The 14,744-nt window shown below is 62.0% G+C and overlaps 1 protein-coding gene across 2 annotated transcripts; it reads left to right on the top strand.

Annotated features, from left to right (window-relative positions):
• Positions 1-1,394: 1,394 nt before the first annotated feature.
• On the top strand, positions 1,395-14,711 carry LOC311443783 (relaxin receptor 1-like). 2 transcript variants are annotated; one of them, XM_084534248.1, is made up of 18 exons: positions 1,395-1,634; positions 5,841-5,984; positions 6,393-6,482; positions 6,569-6,674; positions 7,067-7,138; positions 7,426-7,497; positions 7,888-7,959; positions 8,595-8,666; positions 9,905-9,979; positions 10,106-10,177; positions 10,947-11,018; positions 11,208-11,279; positions 11,490-11,561; positions 11,647-11,718; positions 12,588-12,820; positions 13,095-13,505; positions 13,704-13,919; positions 14,198-14,711. In XM_084534248.1, exons 1-18 carry the CDS (start codon positions 1,586-1,588, stop codon positions 14,377-14,379), a joined length of 2,154 nt encoding a protein of 717 aa, XP_084390374.1. In that variant the 5' UTR covers positions 1,395-1,585; the 3' UTR covers positions 14,380-14,711. The 2 variants fall into 2 exon arrangements, with proteins under 2 accessions (XP_084390374.1, XP_084390375.1); XM_084534249.1 differs by having other exon boundaries at positions 1,397-1,634; positions 12,591-12,820.
• The last annotated feature ends 33 nt before the right edge of the window (positions 14,712-14,744 follow it).

The following is a 14,744-nucleotide window of genomic DNA, read 5'->3' as shown; positions in this document are numbered from 1 at the left end:
GGGCAGCCTTTGCCACAGCCACAGCCAAGAGCAAGCACAGGGGAATTTTGTCAGGCCCCCAAGAGTGCTTTTGTTTGCAGGCTTTGATTTTTCCCCTGGCTGCAGGTGTGCTGGTTTTGCGGTCACCACCATCTGGCAGCCAGCAGCAAACGCCCCCGTTTGGACACCAGGACAGAAAGTGCCCCAGCACCAGCCCCCTCCCAGCCTTGGGGCTCAACTCAGGGCTCAGCCCTGAGCAGCACCACGAACCCCTGCAGGCAGCCTGGGACGGGCAGCACAGAGCTCTGCATGGACCGAATCCCCGCGGGGGTGAGAGAGGCAGGGGGCGGCAGGATTCGGGGCCACTTCCTCGAGCCCCACTGCCGGTGACGTGGGATCGGGGCACATCTGGGGGACGTGTCCCTTCCAAGCTGGTCCCACCGGGGGGCCCTGCAGGTCCCCCGGGGCCCTGGGACCTTCCTGCTCCTCAGTGCACCAGTGAGTCCCACACGGATGGCACGAGGACGAGGTGGGGGAGCAGGTCCCGTGTCCTGACTAAAAATTCGCTTTCCAGCAGCAGGGGTTAATTTTTACAGATTTTTCTGGACCCATAGCAAGCATTTGGAAGTGCTGGGGCAAGGAGGCTGGAAGGAGAGCTGTGTTCCCAGTGCAGATGGTTTGGGGAACTTAGCACGGAGATCAAAGCCGTGGTGGGAGTCTGCTCTCTAATCGGGACCACCTCGCTTCCCCCTCCCGCTGCCCCAGCTGTGAAATCCCGATTACGCACCCCTCTCCCCAGAGGTCCCACTGAACTCGGGCAAAGCTGCTTTGTCTGTGGGGCTGTCCTGCGGCTCCCACTGCTGCTCCTTGGGCTCCCAGCCCCTCAATATGGGCTGAGGAAGGGGCCGCAGGGACCCCGATGTAGTGCCAGGTGGGGTCCCCTGTCACCCTCCCCACCTCCCAGGCAGTGCCAGGGACCCGGGGCTGTCCTGCCCCCACCGGAGCACCCGTCCTGTGCCGGGCAGGGCTGGGCACCAGCACAGCCTACAAACCCAGCAGGGGACCCTCCTGGGGAGGGAGCAGCCCCTCAGCCCCCTCAGCCCTCTCCTCTGTCCCCGGGCTGCCTTGGGGTGCACACCCCATGTTGGGTACCCCAGGCGGGGGCACAGCTCGGCTCCAGGCTGCCCCAGGGCTGGGGAGTGCAGGCCGAGGGCTGCCCCCCCCGGCAGGGACCGTGTCCATTCCTCTCGCTGCTTCCCTCCTTGTGCACATCCTCTCACTGCCTTCTGTTGGCCAGAGAGCAGCGTCAGGCTGCAAGGAGCTGCAGATGCACTCGGGCTGCTCCCTGCACCCTGCACCCTGCACCCTGCGCCCTGCACCCTGCAGGCAGCCTCCCGGGCCGCAGGGGTCAGCACGGCTCATTCCTTGCTGGCAGTGAGGACGTGCAGCATCCCCAGTGCCAGCACCCAGGAGCCTGAGAGCTGTGGGTGCTGCTGTGCACTCACAGGAGCACATCGAGGATTTCAGCGTCCCCTCGCCTCCTCCTCCCGCCTCCGGCAGCCCAGCAGAGCTCAACCTGCCTCCCACAGCACCGGGACAAGCTGGGATGAAGCTGCTCCTGCTCGTCCTGCCACCACTCTTCTGGGCTGCTACGAGTAAGTGGGTGTCCCCGCAGGGCAGGCAGAGTTGGGGGGGGGTGGCAGGACGCCCGGCTGAGCTCCTGGCCAGGGGTCCACGGGGAATTTTGTGCTGGGATTTGATAGAGGTCCTGGCACACGGCGCAGTGATGCTCGCTGCCCCCAAACACCGTGCTGCTGGAGAAAAATTGCTGGTGCTTGAGGAGTTCCCTGCAGACCTCCTAACGCTGCCCTCCGGACTTCGCTGCTGCCTCCGAGCCCAGAGATAATCACAGGTCCTGGCTCTGCCTTTTAGCCAGGGGCAGGGGAAGGCAGCACCGGAGCAGATGCAGCACCAGGGCTGTGGGCTGAAAGGGGAGCAAGGAGGGGGGGGGGGCAAACCAGATGAAAATGAAACGTTTTGTGCTGGAAGTTGGGGGTGTACAACGACAAGCCGGGAGTTCTGAAGTGCTGCTGTTTGAGTCTGATTTGCTGTGCTTTGCTTTCAACAGCGTCCATGCAAACTGCTCCTCCCCTGCTGGCCCCGGGGGGGGCTAAGCCCCCTCCCCATGGAAGGCAGGTGATTACTGCCAGCACCCCGAGGTGCTTCGCTGGGGGTGCACACAGCTGGGGGTGCTCCTGCGGGGTGTGGGGAGGGGGCTGCAGCCCTGGGCAGACCCCGTGGCATGAACAGAGCTGGGCACCAACAGGGAACGGGACAGGGTGTGCTGCTGGCAGAAATCAGCTGCAAAAACCGCGTGTGGGTTTGTTTGCAGGCAGAGGTAACGTGGACACGGCGTGATGTGCTGCGTGTTGGTGTCTGGAGAGGTCACTTTGGAGATGTGTTTGTTGAACTGGGTGGGGAAATGTGCCCCACGTGCAGGGGAAGCAGGTCGGGGCTTTGGGCTGCTCTGAGCCGGGTCTGAAGGGCGCTGGCTCTCCGGTGGGAAGCCTCCAGCAGCCCCGACCTCGCTGCTCTCGTTTCGTGCCGCCCTCACACTCACCCTGAAGCCCAGCAAAAGCTGCCAGAAGGTCCCTACAATGCGGCTGCGGGCTTAGGACAGGGCTTTGGGGTCTGCAGGGGGGAATGAGCCTGGGGCCAGGTTTGGGGCTGGGGCCATGTCCCCCGGCAGCAGCGCTCCCGGCTCCTCGGCTCCACGTTTATTTCGGTCACGGCTGTTTTACGGGCGATGCGTGGGCTTCGTTTACAGTCCTGGGTGGCCCTCACGAAAGCTCAGCAGATGCCAGACCCAATCCCAGCTAAATTTGGCCACTTCCTCTCGCTGTTGGCTGCTTCCCAGCCGGGCAGAGCCGGGCAGGCGGGGGGCACGGCTGTGCCGCGGGGCTCGCGGGGGCCGCTCTGTCCCGCGGGATGCACTCGGCTGTCCTCAGCCTCCTGCCTTACCTGGGGCACCCGCTTCTCCTCGGGTTTCTATTTATTTATCTATTTATTTCACCTTCCTCCCCGCCCCACACCGTTTTCCCTCCGGCTGCCCCCAGCCCCAGGGGGGCTGATGCAGAACCAGGCGCTGGGGCCGGGGCCTTGGCTGGGACCCCGCGACTTGGGCTGGCTCCTGAAGAAATCGCATCTGCCTCTGCTTATGTATATAAATATATATATGTATAAACTCTCCCCGCTCGGTATTTACATAGCTCTACACGCAGGCTCTCTGCAATGGGGACCTTGAGGCCCTGGAAAGGTTCCCGTTACCTTCTGCGGGTCCCACATAAATTCAGAGCAAGAGAAGAGCCAGAAAGCTGCGTGATGGAGCAGCGAGCAGCAGAGGACCTCCCTGCATGTCCAGAAATGCAACCAAGGCAGGAAACATCCATCAGGAGGGGCTTGAGCCCAGGGCTCAGCAGGCAGATCGGTTTCCATCTGCAGAGCCTGGACAGGATGAGGGAGATGCTTTCCCCATGGGGCTGCAGCAGAGCAAGGGTCAGGGGTCTTGCACCGTCCCTCTCCCTCCTGCTCTGCGTATCCTTCCTCTTTCATCACCCCAAATCCTCTGCTAAGGAGACAAGTTTTCCTTACAGATTTATGAGGAAGCATTAGGACAGTTAGTGAGGAGGAGCAATGCTCACCTCGCCCTGGTGCGGCCATCCTTGTCCCTTCGTCTGCCACTGGCCCTCTCTCTACAGGAGGAGATTGTCTTCCTTCATCTTCATCTTCCTCTTTACCCACGTAAGGCACCCTTCACCGTGCTGATAAGCTCTCTCTGGAGCCATTCGGATGGCTCTAGATGACTCCCAGCCCTCCCGGCCTGTCGCTGGGCACAGCTGCCATTTTGGTTAGCTTCTCCTGCACTTGTATTACTGGCTGTGATCTGCCAGCATGGGCTAAATATATAAAGCTCTCGTATTGAAGCATTAACGTTCAACAGGGCCACTAGAAACAAACTCGGGGTCGTGGGTGCGGACTGGGAGGAGAAGGGCAGCAGCCCTCCCCCAGCCCTGCTGCTTTCTGCCACGATCCCAGCTCGTGTGTGCTGTGCTATCGGCAGGAAAGAGACGGGCTTGCTCCCAGCCACAGCAACAGATGATCAGCATAAACGAATTTCCAGGGATACCATTTTTGCAACGTTTAATGCAAGATGCCTGTTTTAAAGTTTCGGGCAGACGGTGAGCCCATCTGACAGTCGTTATGCGTGGCAGTGCTCAGCAGTAGGACCGTGGGTTGAGACGTGCCTAACGCAGAAGTACAGCCACAAACATTCAGAAAAACCTAAAATTACTGCTCCATTTGCAGAAAGACTAGTCAAAGGGGGCACTTCCAAGCAGCAGTCACCAGTGTACTGCACAAAAGAGGAAAAAAAAAAGAGAGAGAGAGAGGGAGAATGAAGGAATTTTGGCAAAAGATGCTGAGTTTTAGAAAATGCTGGGTGAGTTTACACAGCCAGAGACTGCTCTGCCCGTTAGGGATGCCTGGTGGCGATCTCAGCAGAGGCAGAGGCAGAGGCAGAGACAGAGGCACGGCACCGCTGTGCCCAGCCCCGCTCAGAGCCACACCGTGCACAGCCCGTGGCGAGCTGGGCCCAGCCTCCCTGTGCCTCCTCCGGATTTCTGCCTCTCTCAGACCCATTCCCCATCACTCTGCATCCCTCTCCTCCCTCGTCTTGTATGGCAGACACTGGGGAGGGGGCAGGCAGCCGGCAGGGGGGCTTTCAGCCACTTGCAGCCTGCTTGCAGTCGCTGTGCCACACGCAGGCGTTTCTGGGCAGAAGGACGCTGTGTGTCCGAGAAAAGAAACGGTCTGCAACGGGCCATCAGGGCAGCACAGCCAGCAACGCACATCCACTGAGGGAGACAGGGAGAGGAGGTGCCCTGGGGCCGGTGCTGAGCTGCCGGGCTGCTGCAGGGCTGCAGCTGGGACGCGGCTGTCCCCATCTCCTGCCTGGGTCCTGCTGTAAGTGGGGCTGGCGAGAGGTGCCAGGACGTGTGCTCAGGGCACAAGGTCAGCCTGGGGAGTCCGAAGGCATCGCTGGCACTGCCTGCTCGGCCACAGGCTGCTTCCACCGCAGCTGCCGGTGCCGTGCCTGTGCCATCCTCCGCCCTGCCCGCCCCAGCGCCGTGCCGGGGCACCAGCCCCAAAACCACCCTTCTGACCCAGACGGGAACGTGGATGTGTGGTGCTCTGAGTCACATCCACCTCCACGTCACACCGCAGTGCTGCCGATGGGACGGCTAATGAGGTGTGTGTGTGAGGGAGGAAAGTGCTTGTAATTCAGCACGCCCCATTAGCCGGTGACGGGCTGGCGGTTGAAGAAAACCCTGGGCGACAAGCGGGGCCCCGCCGCGCAGCCCTGCTCCCTCCCGGGGCCGACTGCTGCCACTTCCCTGCGCCTGATCAAAGCGGGGTGTGGAAGCGTTTAGCTGGATCTGAGGCATGCCTCTGCCACGGGAAATCGCGGGGTATTTATGGACGGGGCCCTGGAGCTGGGGATCAGGGTGGCTCTGACGGAAAGGGCCCGGCAGAAAGGGAGCCCGAGCTGCCGGGACAGCCTCACACACTGCGTGGGGCTGGGACGGGGCAGGTGGGCTTTAAGCCATTAGGAGAATATCTGCCTGCATCTGCTGCGGGTGTCAGGGGATGTCCTACAGAGATCAGAGCCCTTTGTGGGGTCTGGTGGTGCAGGGCTCACGGGTGGCTTGGGGACAGCACGGGCACAAAGCGGGGTGCGACCCGGGAGCTCAGGTGCTGCCCGAGGGGAGCCAAGCACCGAGCACCTCCTCTTGCTTTGGCAGAGCCTCTTGTGACTCACCCCAGGGACAGCCACCCGTGTCCCCTGGGGCAGTTTCCTTGCGGCAACCTCTCCGTGTGCCTGCCCCAGGCCCTGCACTGCAACGGGGTGGAGGACTGCGACAACGGAGCCGACGAGGAGAACTGCGGTAATTGGCGAGCCCCTAGGAAGAGGGGGTCCTCGGTGGGAATAACCCCCTGGACCTGGGGGTGCCAGGATCCAGGACCCTGAGGGCATTAGGGCAGAGCTGGGTCCATCCCTGGGAGCAGTGGCAGTGGGGGGAGCCCTGGACCTGCTTCTTTATCCAGCTGCTTCCTGGCTCTGGCATGCGTAACACACCCGGGCACCGTGGCCACGCATGCCCCGTGCAGGAGATCATCTGGGTCCTGGTTTCATCCATCCCCGCACCCTGTCCCAATGTTGCCGGGGTTTTGCCCTGCCCAGATGTCAGCCCAGGCACGAGGAAGGATGCTCAGGCTGGGCATCCCGAGCTGCCGGGTGGAGGGGACGGTGCCGGGCCCCTTCCCCATGCCCTAACAGCGCTCCCCGCCCGCAGTGGACAACAGCGGCTGGCTCTGGGACCTGGGCGACAAGCTGGCCACGCACAGCAGCGGCACTGCGGTGGAAGACGAGGCAGCCCCCTGCTGTAAGCCTCCTGTTTGGGCTCCGGGCACCCCCCCCAGCTGTGTGTCCCCTTTGCCCCCCCAGCACACCCCCTCTGCTTGCCCGCAGCGCTGGAGCTGTTCCCGGCGCGGTGCCGGTGCTGGGGCCAGGCAGTGGACTGCACCACGCAGGACCTCAGCGCTGTGCCCTGGGTCTCCCCCAACGTGACGAGGCTGTGAGTAGCAGTGGGACGTGCTCTTCCCCTTCCCCCCCAGACAACCCGTGGCCCCCCAGGGCTGTTGGCCTCCTGTCACAGGGTTTTGGCTGCTCCGTGCAGGGCCAGAGGTTGGTGAGCCCCAGCTGCTTGTCACATGTAGTGAGGGCTGGGAGGGGAAGGAGAGCCTGAGAAAACTCATCCGTGGCAAATAGTGCTTGCAGATTGGGAGAGCAATTAGCAGTGCTGTGTTAACGAACAGCAGCTGCCTTGCATCTCATTTGTATTGCACAGGAGAAGGTGAAGCCTCGGCTGCCCCATTCTCCTGTGATAAAAGTTCTCTGGTCTCAGAATCTGGTTTCTTTATTTATTTTCCTCCCTCCCTCCTTCTCCCTTCCTGTTTTCCTGTTCAGGGACCTGAAGAAAAATAAAATCCGCTCTCTGCTGGACAGTCAGTTCACCAGGTACAGGAGGCTGAGGAAGCTGTGAGTATCGGCACCCTGCTGCACCAAACGGGGCGAGCAGCGGGTGGGCAGCTCAGGGAACAGGAGTGTGCATGTATCAGGGAGGCTTTGCCGGGCTGTGCCATGGCCCTGCATTAACCCAGGCACTCCTCAGCCTTTCCTCACCTCCACTGCTCAGTGAGAGGAACAGAGCTGGAGGAACAACGATGCCATCGGTCCCCCTGTGCGAGTCCTGCAATGCTTCTCCAGACTAAGACCCCGAGAAAGTGTTTCTTTTCCACTCTGTTTTTCTGTTCCATTTTTAATAGATTTCTGCAAAACAACAAGATCCGCATGATCTCACCCAAAGCGTTCGCTGGACTTTCTCAGCTCAAAATGCTGTAAGTAAGAGCTGCTGCGTTACGAGGCCCTGGGGAGGGAGCCGTGGGACGGAGGCAGCCCTCCGCTCCTCTTGGCACGCCAGGCTCGCAGCGCAGCCGCCCCCAGGCCTCTTGGGCTCCTTGCTCCTGCAAGAATCCGAACCAAGCCTGCTTTAAACTGGAGTAGGTGGGTGAACGTGGGGCAGGGCAGAGGCGCCGGCACATCCCATGCATCAGTCCCTTCCCCTCCCATGTTTGCCTGCCTGATCCAGGGCCCTGCACTGGAGCTGCGATGGGAGAGGAGCCGTGGGTGCTGGCAGCGGGGGGCACGCAGGCTCCTTGGGAGCTTTAGCAGAAGCTGGGGGACCTGGCAGCGGTACCAGATCATTTCCCTTCTCTGCTGGTTCCCAGGTTCCTCAGCCACAACAAGATCTCCCAGCTGAAGCCCCGAATTTTCGAGGACCTGCAGCACCTCGAGTGGCTGTGAGTGCTCCCTGGTTCTGCCCCCAGTGTGTGATCCCCGTGCACCGTGACACCAATTCCTCGGGGAGGGGGGGGGTAATGAGGCCGAGGCTTGTCCACGATCTCATTACGGGTGTCAGATGGAGGCTGCTCTACAAGGTGATTCCCCTCCCGAGCGTGCAGGGATGGCCCAGCCAGCAGGGCAGGTCTGCTCCCCATCAGGTTCCCCCTTATTTGCCATGGGACCAGCACAGTTATTCCTTAAATCAAAGAGGGAGAACAGAATGATGAACGACTCACGGAGGGTGGTCTGTGGCGCAAACAAGCCAAAGGGCTTTTGAGAAGCCAAGCACGGCCCTGAATTCCCTGGGTGGCTTTTAATTTATCGTTATTTCACAGCAGAGGAGAGGAAAAATCCAACAGGCCCTGCCTGTGAAGGAATCCAGGCTCTGCAGCTGGAGCTGATGCAGGATTCACGGGGAGCAGGATGGGATGGGGGGGAGCCCCCACCCAGGGGTGGCACTGGGGGGACCTGCAGGGCAGGAGGGGCAGAGGCAGCTCCCCGGGCACGGCGTGGTGCTCGGCGTGCTCCTGGTGCCAGCAGCCTCCCGCTGCCTTCCTCGGTGCCCATCTCACTCCTCCTCCTCCTCCCGCAGGATGCTGGACAACAACAGGATCGCCAGGATCGCCCCCGCCGCTTTCGCAGGGCTGAGGTCCCTGTACTTTCTGTAAGTCCTCCTGCCCCCTTCTCCAGGCTCTGCCCCCTTCCTTGGGGCTAAGCCGAGGGTGTTGTGGCTTCCTCACCCTTGTGTGAGCTGTTTGAGCACCCGGCTGAGATCAGGGCTGTCCGTAAGGTCCGGCCGCTTCCAGGAGGGAAGTAGGGGATAACTGACTGGCTTTGGCCACCGTAAGACAAATTTTGCAATCACTCCAGCGTGATTTTAATGCCTTCCCCACCTCCACAGTGCAGATCAGAAACTCTGGCAGCAGCTTGGAGTCAGAGTAAGGGGAGAAGTCTTGGCTGTGAGACTGGAAAAAACCCGTGTGTGAGCGCACACACACACACACACACACACACACACACACACATCTGCCCGAGCTTTGAGCTGCATTCCCTGAGCTTGCACCTGCAAGGGAAGAGCTGCAGCTGCTGGGGGCTCCATCACTGCTGGCACTGGTTGCAAAAAACCCAAAATTGGGTGCAGGGTACTGAAGTAATTTGTAGGGCTGGGGCTGGGGAGCCACCGGGGCCGGTGGGGGCCCTGGTTGGGGATTTGGGGCCGTGAGGGAGCTGGTGCAGGGACCCCAGTGCTGTGCTGCTCGGGGTGGCACCCAGCATCCAGGCGCCCGTCCCCGCTGTCCCCAGAGCGAGCCGTGGGGCAGTGCCCCCACCCCGGGCTGCGTTCCCATGTCACGGGCAGGGGAGCCGCTCTGCTCTGTGACGTAGCTTGTTTATCCTGCTGCTTTTTTTAACAAATCGAGCTAATAAACTGCGGTCACACGAAGTGCACCAAGGAGCGCTGTGCACGCAGGCGTGTGCAAAAGTTGCTGAGAAAAAATGCCAGAAGGGATTCGTGCTGTAAATCTGCCCTCGCTGCCTGTCACTCCCGGGTCACTCTGCTTCCACGCACCTTTCTCCATGGGCAGTGCCCCTCAGCTCCCTGGCAAGGCTGTCCCACAGCCACTAAGTGTGACCTGTATCGGTACCACCACATCCCAAAGGCAGCAAGTGAAGCTCTGCACCTCGGTTAAGGTGCATGCACCAGCCCTTTGCCCTGGGCAGTGGTGGTGAAACCACTGCTGGCACCACAACTGGGATGCAGGGAGCTGGTGCCACCAGCCCTGAGCTCACCCCGGGCACTGCTGTGAGCTGCAGCCCTGCGGGGAGGCCGGGCACCAGCAGAAAGCCCTCGGGTGCATCCTGTGCAGCGCCGTGACCCTGTTTGTCTCTGTCCCCTCCCCGCAGGTACATGCTGAACAACTCCCTGGCTAAGATACCCAACACCTCCCTGTGTGCGGAGATGCCGAAGCTGAGCTGGCTGTGAGTACCTGGCCTTGGGCAGCCGGGTCTGGGGCAGGCGCCGCTCCCCGGGGTGGATGGAGGGGGCTGGGGGCTCCCAATGGGGATGGGGATGGGGAGGCAGCCACACAACCGTCTTTCCTGCAGGGATCTGGAGGGGAACAGGATCCGGGCGGTGCGTGGGGCCGTGTTCCAGGAGTGCCGCGAGCTCACCGTGCTGTGAGTACCCCAGGGACACCCCTTGGTGGGCTGGGGGCGGAGGGGGCTCTGCTCGGACCCCTTTTCCCTCTGCTCCGGGCTAGGCAAGGGGCTGTGTTTCAGCTGCTAGGCGAGGGGCTGTGTTTCATGTGAACAGTTTTGCTCCATATTTGTATTGCTGTCGGCTTCATGAATTTGATACCAGCTCTGTAGGGACCTGATGGGGCACCCCGGGGCTGTGTCCAGCAGCTCTGGGTCCGGAGGGGGGTTTCCCCGCCAGCAGCAGCCTGGGGCTGCCGGAACCGAGTGGGGTCAGAGGCAGGGCGCAGCACGGAAAAAGCTTCCCATGGTGCGCAAGCAACGAGGCTCACGGCCAGCCCAAAGCCTTCCGCTGGCATCCAAATCCCCTAAAAATATCTCTGAGGAGCGCCATAAACTTTGTGAGCTGGCTCTGTGTGTCAAACCCCGAGCGGCTCTGCTTGCTGCCCCCCTGCCCGGGGCCTGTGCCGCTGCAGGGCTGGGGCTGTGCTGTGCTGCGGGGCCTCACGCAGCCTTCCTGGGGCTGCCAGAGGAAAAGAATTCACCCTGGTAATGCCCAGGCCTCTCCCGGGGTGTCCCCGTGTGTGATGGCTGAATGTCTCCCAGGGGGATAGATACGGCGGGGCTCGGTGGGGCCGGGGGCACCCCAGGGATGTGCCCCCCCAAGTGAAGCACCCTGAGTGCCAGGTGATGCTGCACATGGTGTGCGAGGCTCCGTTGCATCCACGCTCTCCTCCTCCTCCTCGCTCAGGGTCCTGCGCAGGAACAGGATCAGGTGGATCCAAGGCGGGACGTTTTCCAGGCTGAACAGGCTGGTGGAGCTGTAAGTGTCCCCCCGTCGTGTTCCCTGAGCCCCAGCTGCTGCGGGTGGGGGTCCCTTGCTCAGGGCCCGCTGTGTGGGGGCTGTGTGCCCCCTGCCCACCCTGTGCGGCTCGGTGGTGCTGGCACAGCGGGCGCAGAGCCTGTGGGCAGGTGGCCTCGTGACTTCTCAAACACTGCCCTGCTCTGCCAGAGACCTGTCCTGCAACGGGCTAGACGAGCTCCCAGCATCGCTGTTCAATGGCCTGGCCGACCTGCAGCAGCTGTGAGTACCGGGCACCCTGCCACCATGGGAAGGGGGCAGCCAGCACCCGGCCCCCGCGAGGCGCTGCGCAATTCTGCTCTGGGGCTGTGCACCCTTCCTGGGGGTGGGGGGTGCTGGGGAGAAGCCAGAAAAGCCTCCCCTCTGTCCTCACTTTCAGCTCCTCTGATAGCTTCCAGGTGGGAAAAACAGCACCGCTTTCCTTCCTTTCAGGAATATTTCCTACAACCCCTTGAAGGAGATTTTCCCTGGGCAGTTTGAGAGCCTGCCCCAGCTGCAGTCCCTGTGAGTCCCACGGCATCCCCAGCCCCGCAGCACCGAGGCCAGCCCGGCAGCTCCCAGCCTCCCCTGCCCTGCTTTTGCCTTGCAGGAGCCTGGAAGGGCTGGAGATCCCCAACATCCACAACCTGACCTTCCACAGGCTGGCCAACCTCTCGCACATGTGAGTGGAGGGGCTGACCCCAGCTCGCTCCTGGCACCGAGCAGGCGGCACCGGCCCCCGTGCATGCTGTGCCTGCAGCTCCCCGTGCAGGACCCCCTGCCGGGGCAGTGGGGGCGTTTATCCCCCACCGAGCTGCAGATTATCCCCCCCAGGGCATGCGACACGAGGATCGATGCACACTTCTGAGCATGCACTGCACGGGTGGTGCGGGAGGGGTGGGCTGTGTGGGGTGAGGTGCGCACAGCGCCGTGTGCCCCCTCCGAGGTGCCTGGGCCCGAGGTAACGGCCCAAGGACAGCAGAGACGGGCAGGAAGGCCGGGCAGGCACCAGGCAGGCACCGCACACGTGGTGGAAGCACAGCCGAGGAGCCAGCTGGGAGTGCTGGGGCTCTGCTTTGGAAGGATAGAAAAAAAAAATCATTAATTATCTCCAGATGCACATTTTAGAGTACCTGTAATGAAAGACAACCGTACATCTTCCCTTCTGTAATTGGTCTGTTTGGACTGTAAATACGGTACATTTTCTACCTGACTTGCTAATAAGCAATCATTTTCTCCCCTTTTATCTATAATTAAGCAGAAACGAGCCTTGCATTGCAGTTTTGTAGTCATTTTCTAATGCGGAGTTTTACTAAGCTTGTAAGGGATTGCTTTTATAAGGCTTGAGAAGATTAATCTGAAATAATATGCAGGGGAAAAAATCTGAATCCCTGCTAATGGAAGTTGAGAGACCTGAACAAGGGAATGGTTTTTAAATGTTTGTGAGTGGCAGGGCTGGAGGAAAACTGGAGCACTGGGGGTGCTGGAGGAGGTGGCTGTGGCAGCAGGAGGGCCGTGCAGGCCGGGTGGCAGCCAGCCCCTTCCTCCCAGCAGCTACTTCAAGAAGTTCCAGTACTGCAGCTCCGCGCCCCACGTGCGCAGCTGCAAGCCCAACACCGACGGCATCTCCTCCTTCGAGCACCTCCTGGCCAACATCATCCTGCGCGTCTTCGTCTGGGTCATCGCCTGCATCACCTGCCTCGGCAACCTCCTCGTCATCTGCATGCGCTCCCTCGTGGCCACGGAGAACAGCCAGCACGCCATGGCCATCAAGTCCCTGTGCTGTGAGCTGGGAGCGCTGGGGAGGGCACGGGGGGGGGGGTCTCCAGCTCACCCCACCCCAAACCAGCATGGCCAGGGCCCGTTGCTGCCTGCCTTACTTTTTATGCCTTTGCCAGGTGTGCTCCTGGCACGTCTCGGCTCCTGCCCATGCTTATAAGCACCGTGGGGCAGCTCTTCTAACACGTGCCCACAGCAGCTCTGCGGTGGCTTCGTGGCCCCGCAGGGCGCTGAGTGCCCGCTGCAGCTGCCCCCTCACCCTGCCTTGCCTCCCCCCAGGTGCAGACGGGCTGATGGGCATCTACCTCTTCGTCATCGGCGCCTTCGACCTCAAGTACTCGGGCGAGTACAACAAGCACGCGCAGGGCTGGATGGGCAGCCTGCAGTGCCAGCTGGTGGGCAGCCTGGCCATGCTGTCCTCCGAGGTGTCCGTCCTGCTGCTGACCTACATGACCCTGGAGAAGTACTTCTCCATCGTCTTCCCCTTCAGCCACCACCGTGCGGGCAGGAGGCAGACCGTCTCGGTGCTGGCCGCCATCTGGCTCCTGGGCTTCTCCCTCAGCCTCGTCCCCCTGTGGTGCAAGGAGTCCTTCGGCAACTACTACGGCCGGAACGGGGTTTGCTTCCCGCTGCAGTCTGACCTGGGCGAGCGGCCCAGCGCCAGGGGCTACTCCACCACCATCTACCTGGGTGAGGCCCTCGGGACGGGGATGGGGATGGAGAGGGGCAGGACGGGGTTCCAGTGGCAGGGGGTGGCTCAGCACGCCTGGGTTTGGGGCGAGCCCTGGCTGCGGAGCTGCCTCTGCCCCCTCTAGTGGGGAATGGGACCGGTCCTGCTGCGCCACGGGCCCAGCCGAGGTGCTTGGAGGGAAACCTCTTCCTCTCCAGGCTTGAACCTTGCAGCCTTCATCACCATCGTCTTCGCTTACACCGGCATGTTCTACTCCATCCGCGTCACCGCCTCCAGGACGGCCCAGCGGAGCGTCTGCTCCCGGGAAGTCGCCATCGCGAAGCGCTTCTTCTTCATCGTCATCACCGACGCGCTCTGCTGGATTCCCATCTTCCTCCTCAAGCTGCTCTCCCTGCTGCAGGTGGAAATACCAGGTGAAGGACCCGGCTGGGCCCACCGCTGTCAGCCCAGAGCCCCTGGGTGGGGGCCCCTCGGTGTGGGTGCTGCCAAGGGTGGGTGTCTGAATGCAGGGGGTGATCATCACCCATCCCAAGGTGGACCCTGGCCCTCTGCAGCTCCCCAGAGAGCAGCAGTTGTGACCCTCCCATGGCCATGAGCTTGGAATTGGGATTGCCCCCGTCTGTGGCATGGGTGGGTTCCCCCAGGCAGGGCCCTGGCCGCCTAACGCCGTGTCCTCGTTGGTGGCACGCAGGCACCGTCACCTCCTGGGTGGTCATCTTCATCCTGCCCATCAACAGCGCCCTCAACCCCATCCTCTACACCATCACCACCGCCCCCTTCCAGGAGCAGCTGAAGGGCTGCCTGCAGGCCAAGCAGTCGGAGCAGTCCCAGAGGAGCTCCGTGCTGGCAGTGCTGCACACCAGCACCGCCTGATGCTGCCCGGTGGCACGAGGATGCCCCAGGGGATCCCCACATCTCCCCTGTCAGAGCTTCCCCTGCGGCAGGCAGTGGCTCTGCCATGAAGGGCATGAGCACCTGGAGTTCAGCTGCTCACTGCCACCGTGGTGCTCGTGTGGGTCTGGGGGCTCGGGGGGCAGGGGGTGCCCCCAGGCAGTCCCCCTGCCTGACCCCATGGGGGGCTCAGCTCCTGCTGCCCAATTCATGGCTGCTCTCGGGTGACTTCTTTGGCCTCGTTCTGCCAAAATGTTGGACGTGGGGCCTGATGGCTCCAGCCACCAGGTAAAAGCAGTGCCCAGCCCCACGAGGTCCCGGGGCCGGGGAATCGGCCAGCAGCACCC

The sequence above is a fragment of the Aythya ferina genome (assembly GCF_964211825.1).
Source record: "Aythya ferina genome assembly, chromosome: 13".
Classification (NCBI taxonomy): domain Eukaryota; kingdom Metazoa; phylum Chordata; class Aves; order Anseriformes; family Anatidae; genus Aythya; species Aythya ferina.
The sequence above is the reverse complement of the archived record's forward strand: the minus strand, read 5'-3'. Positions and strand labels throughout refer to the sequence as shown.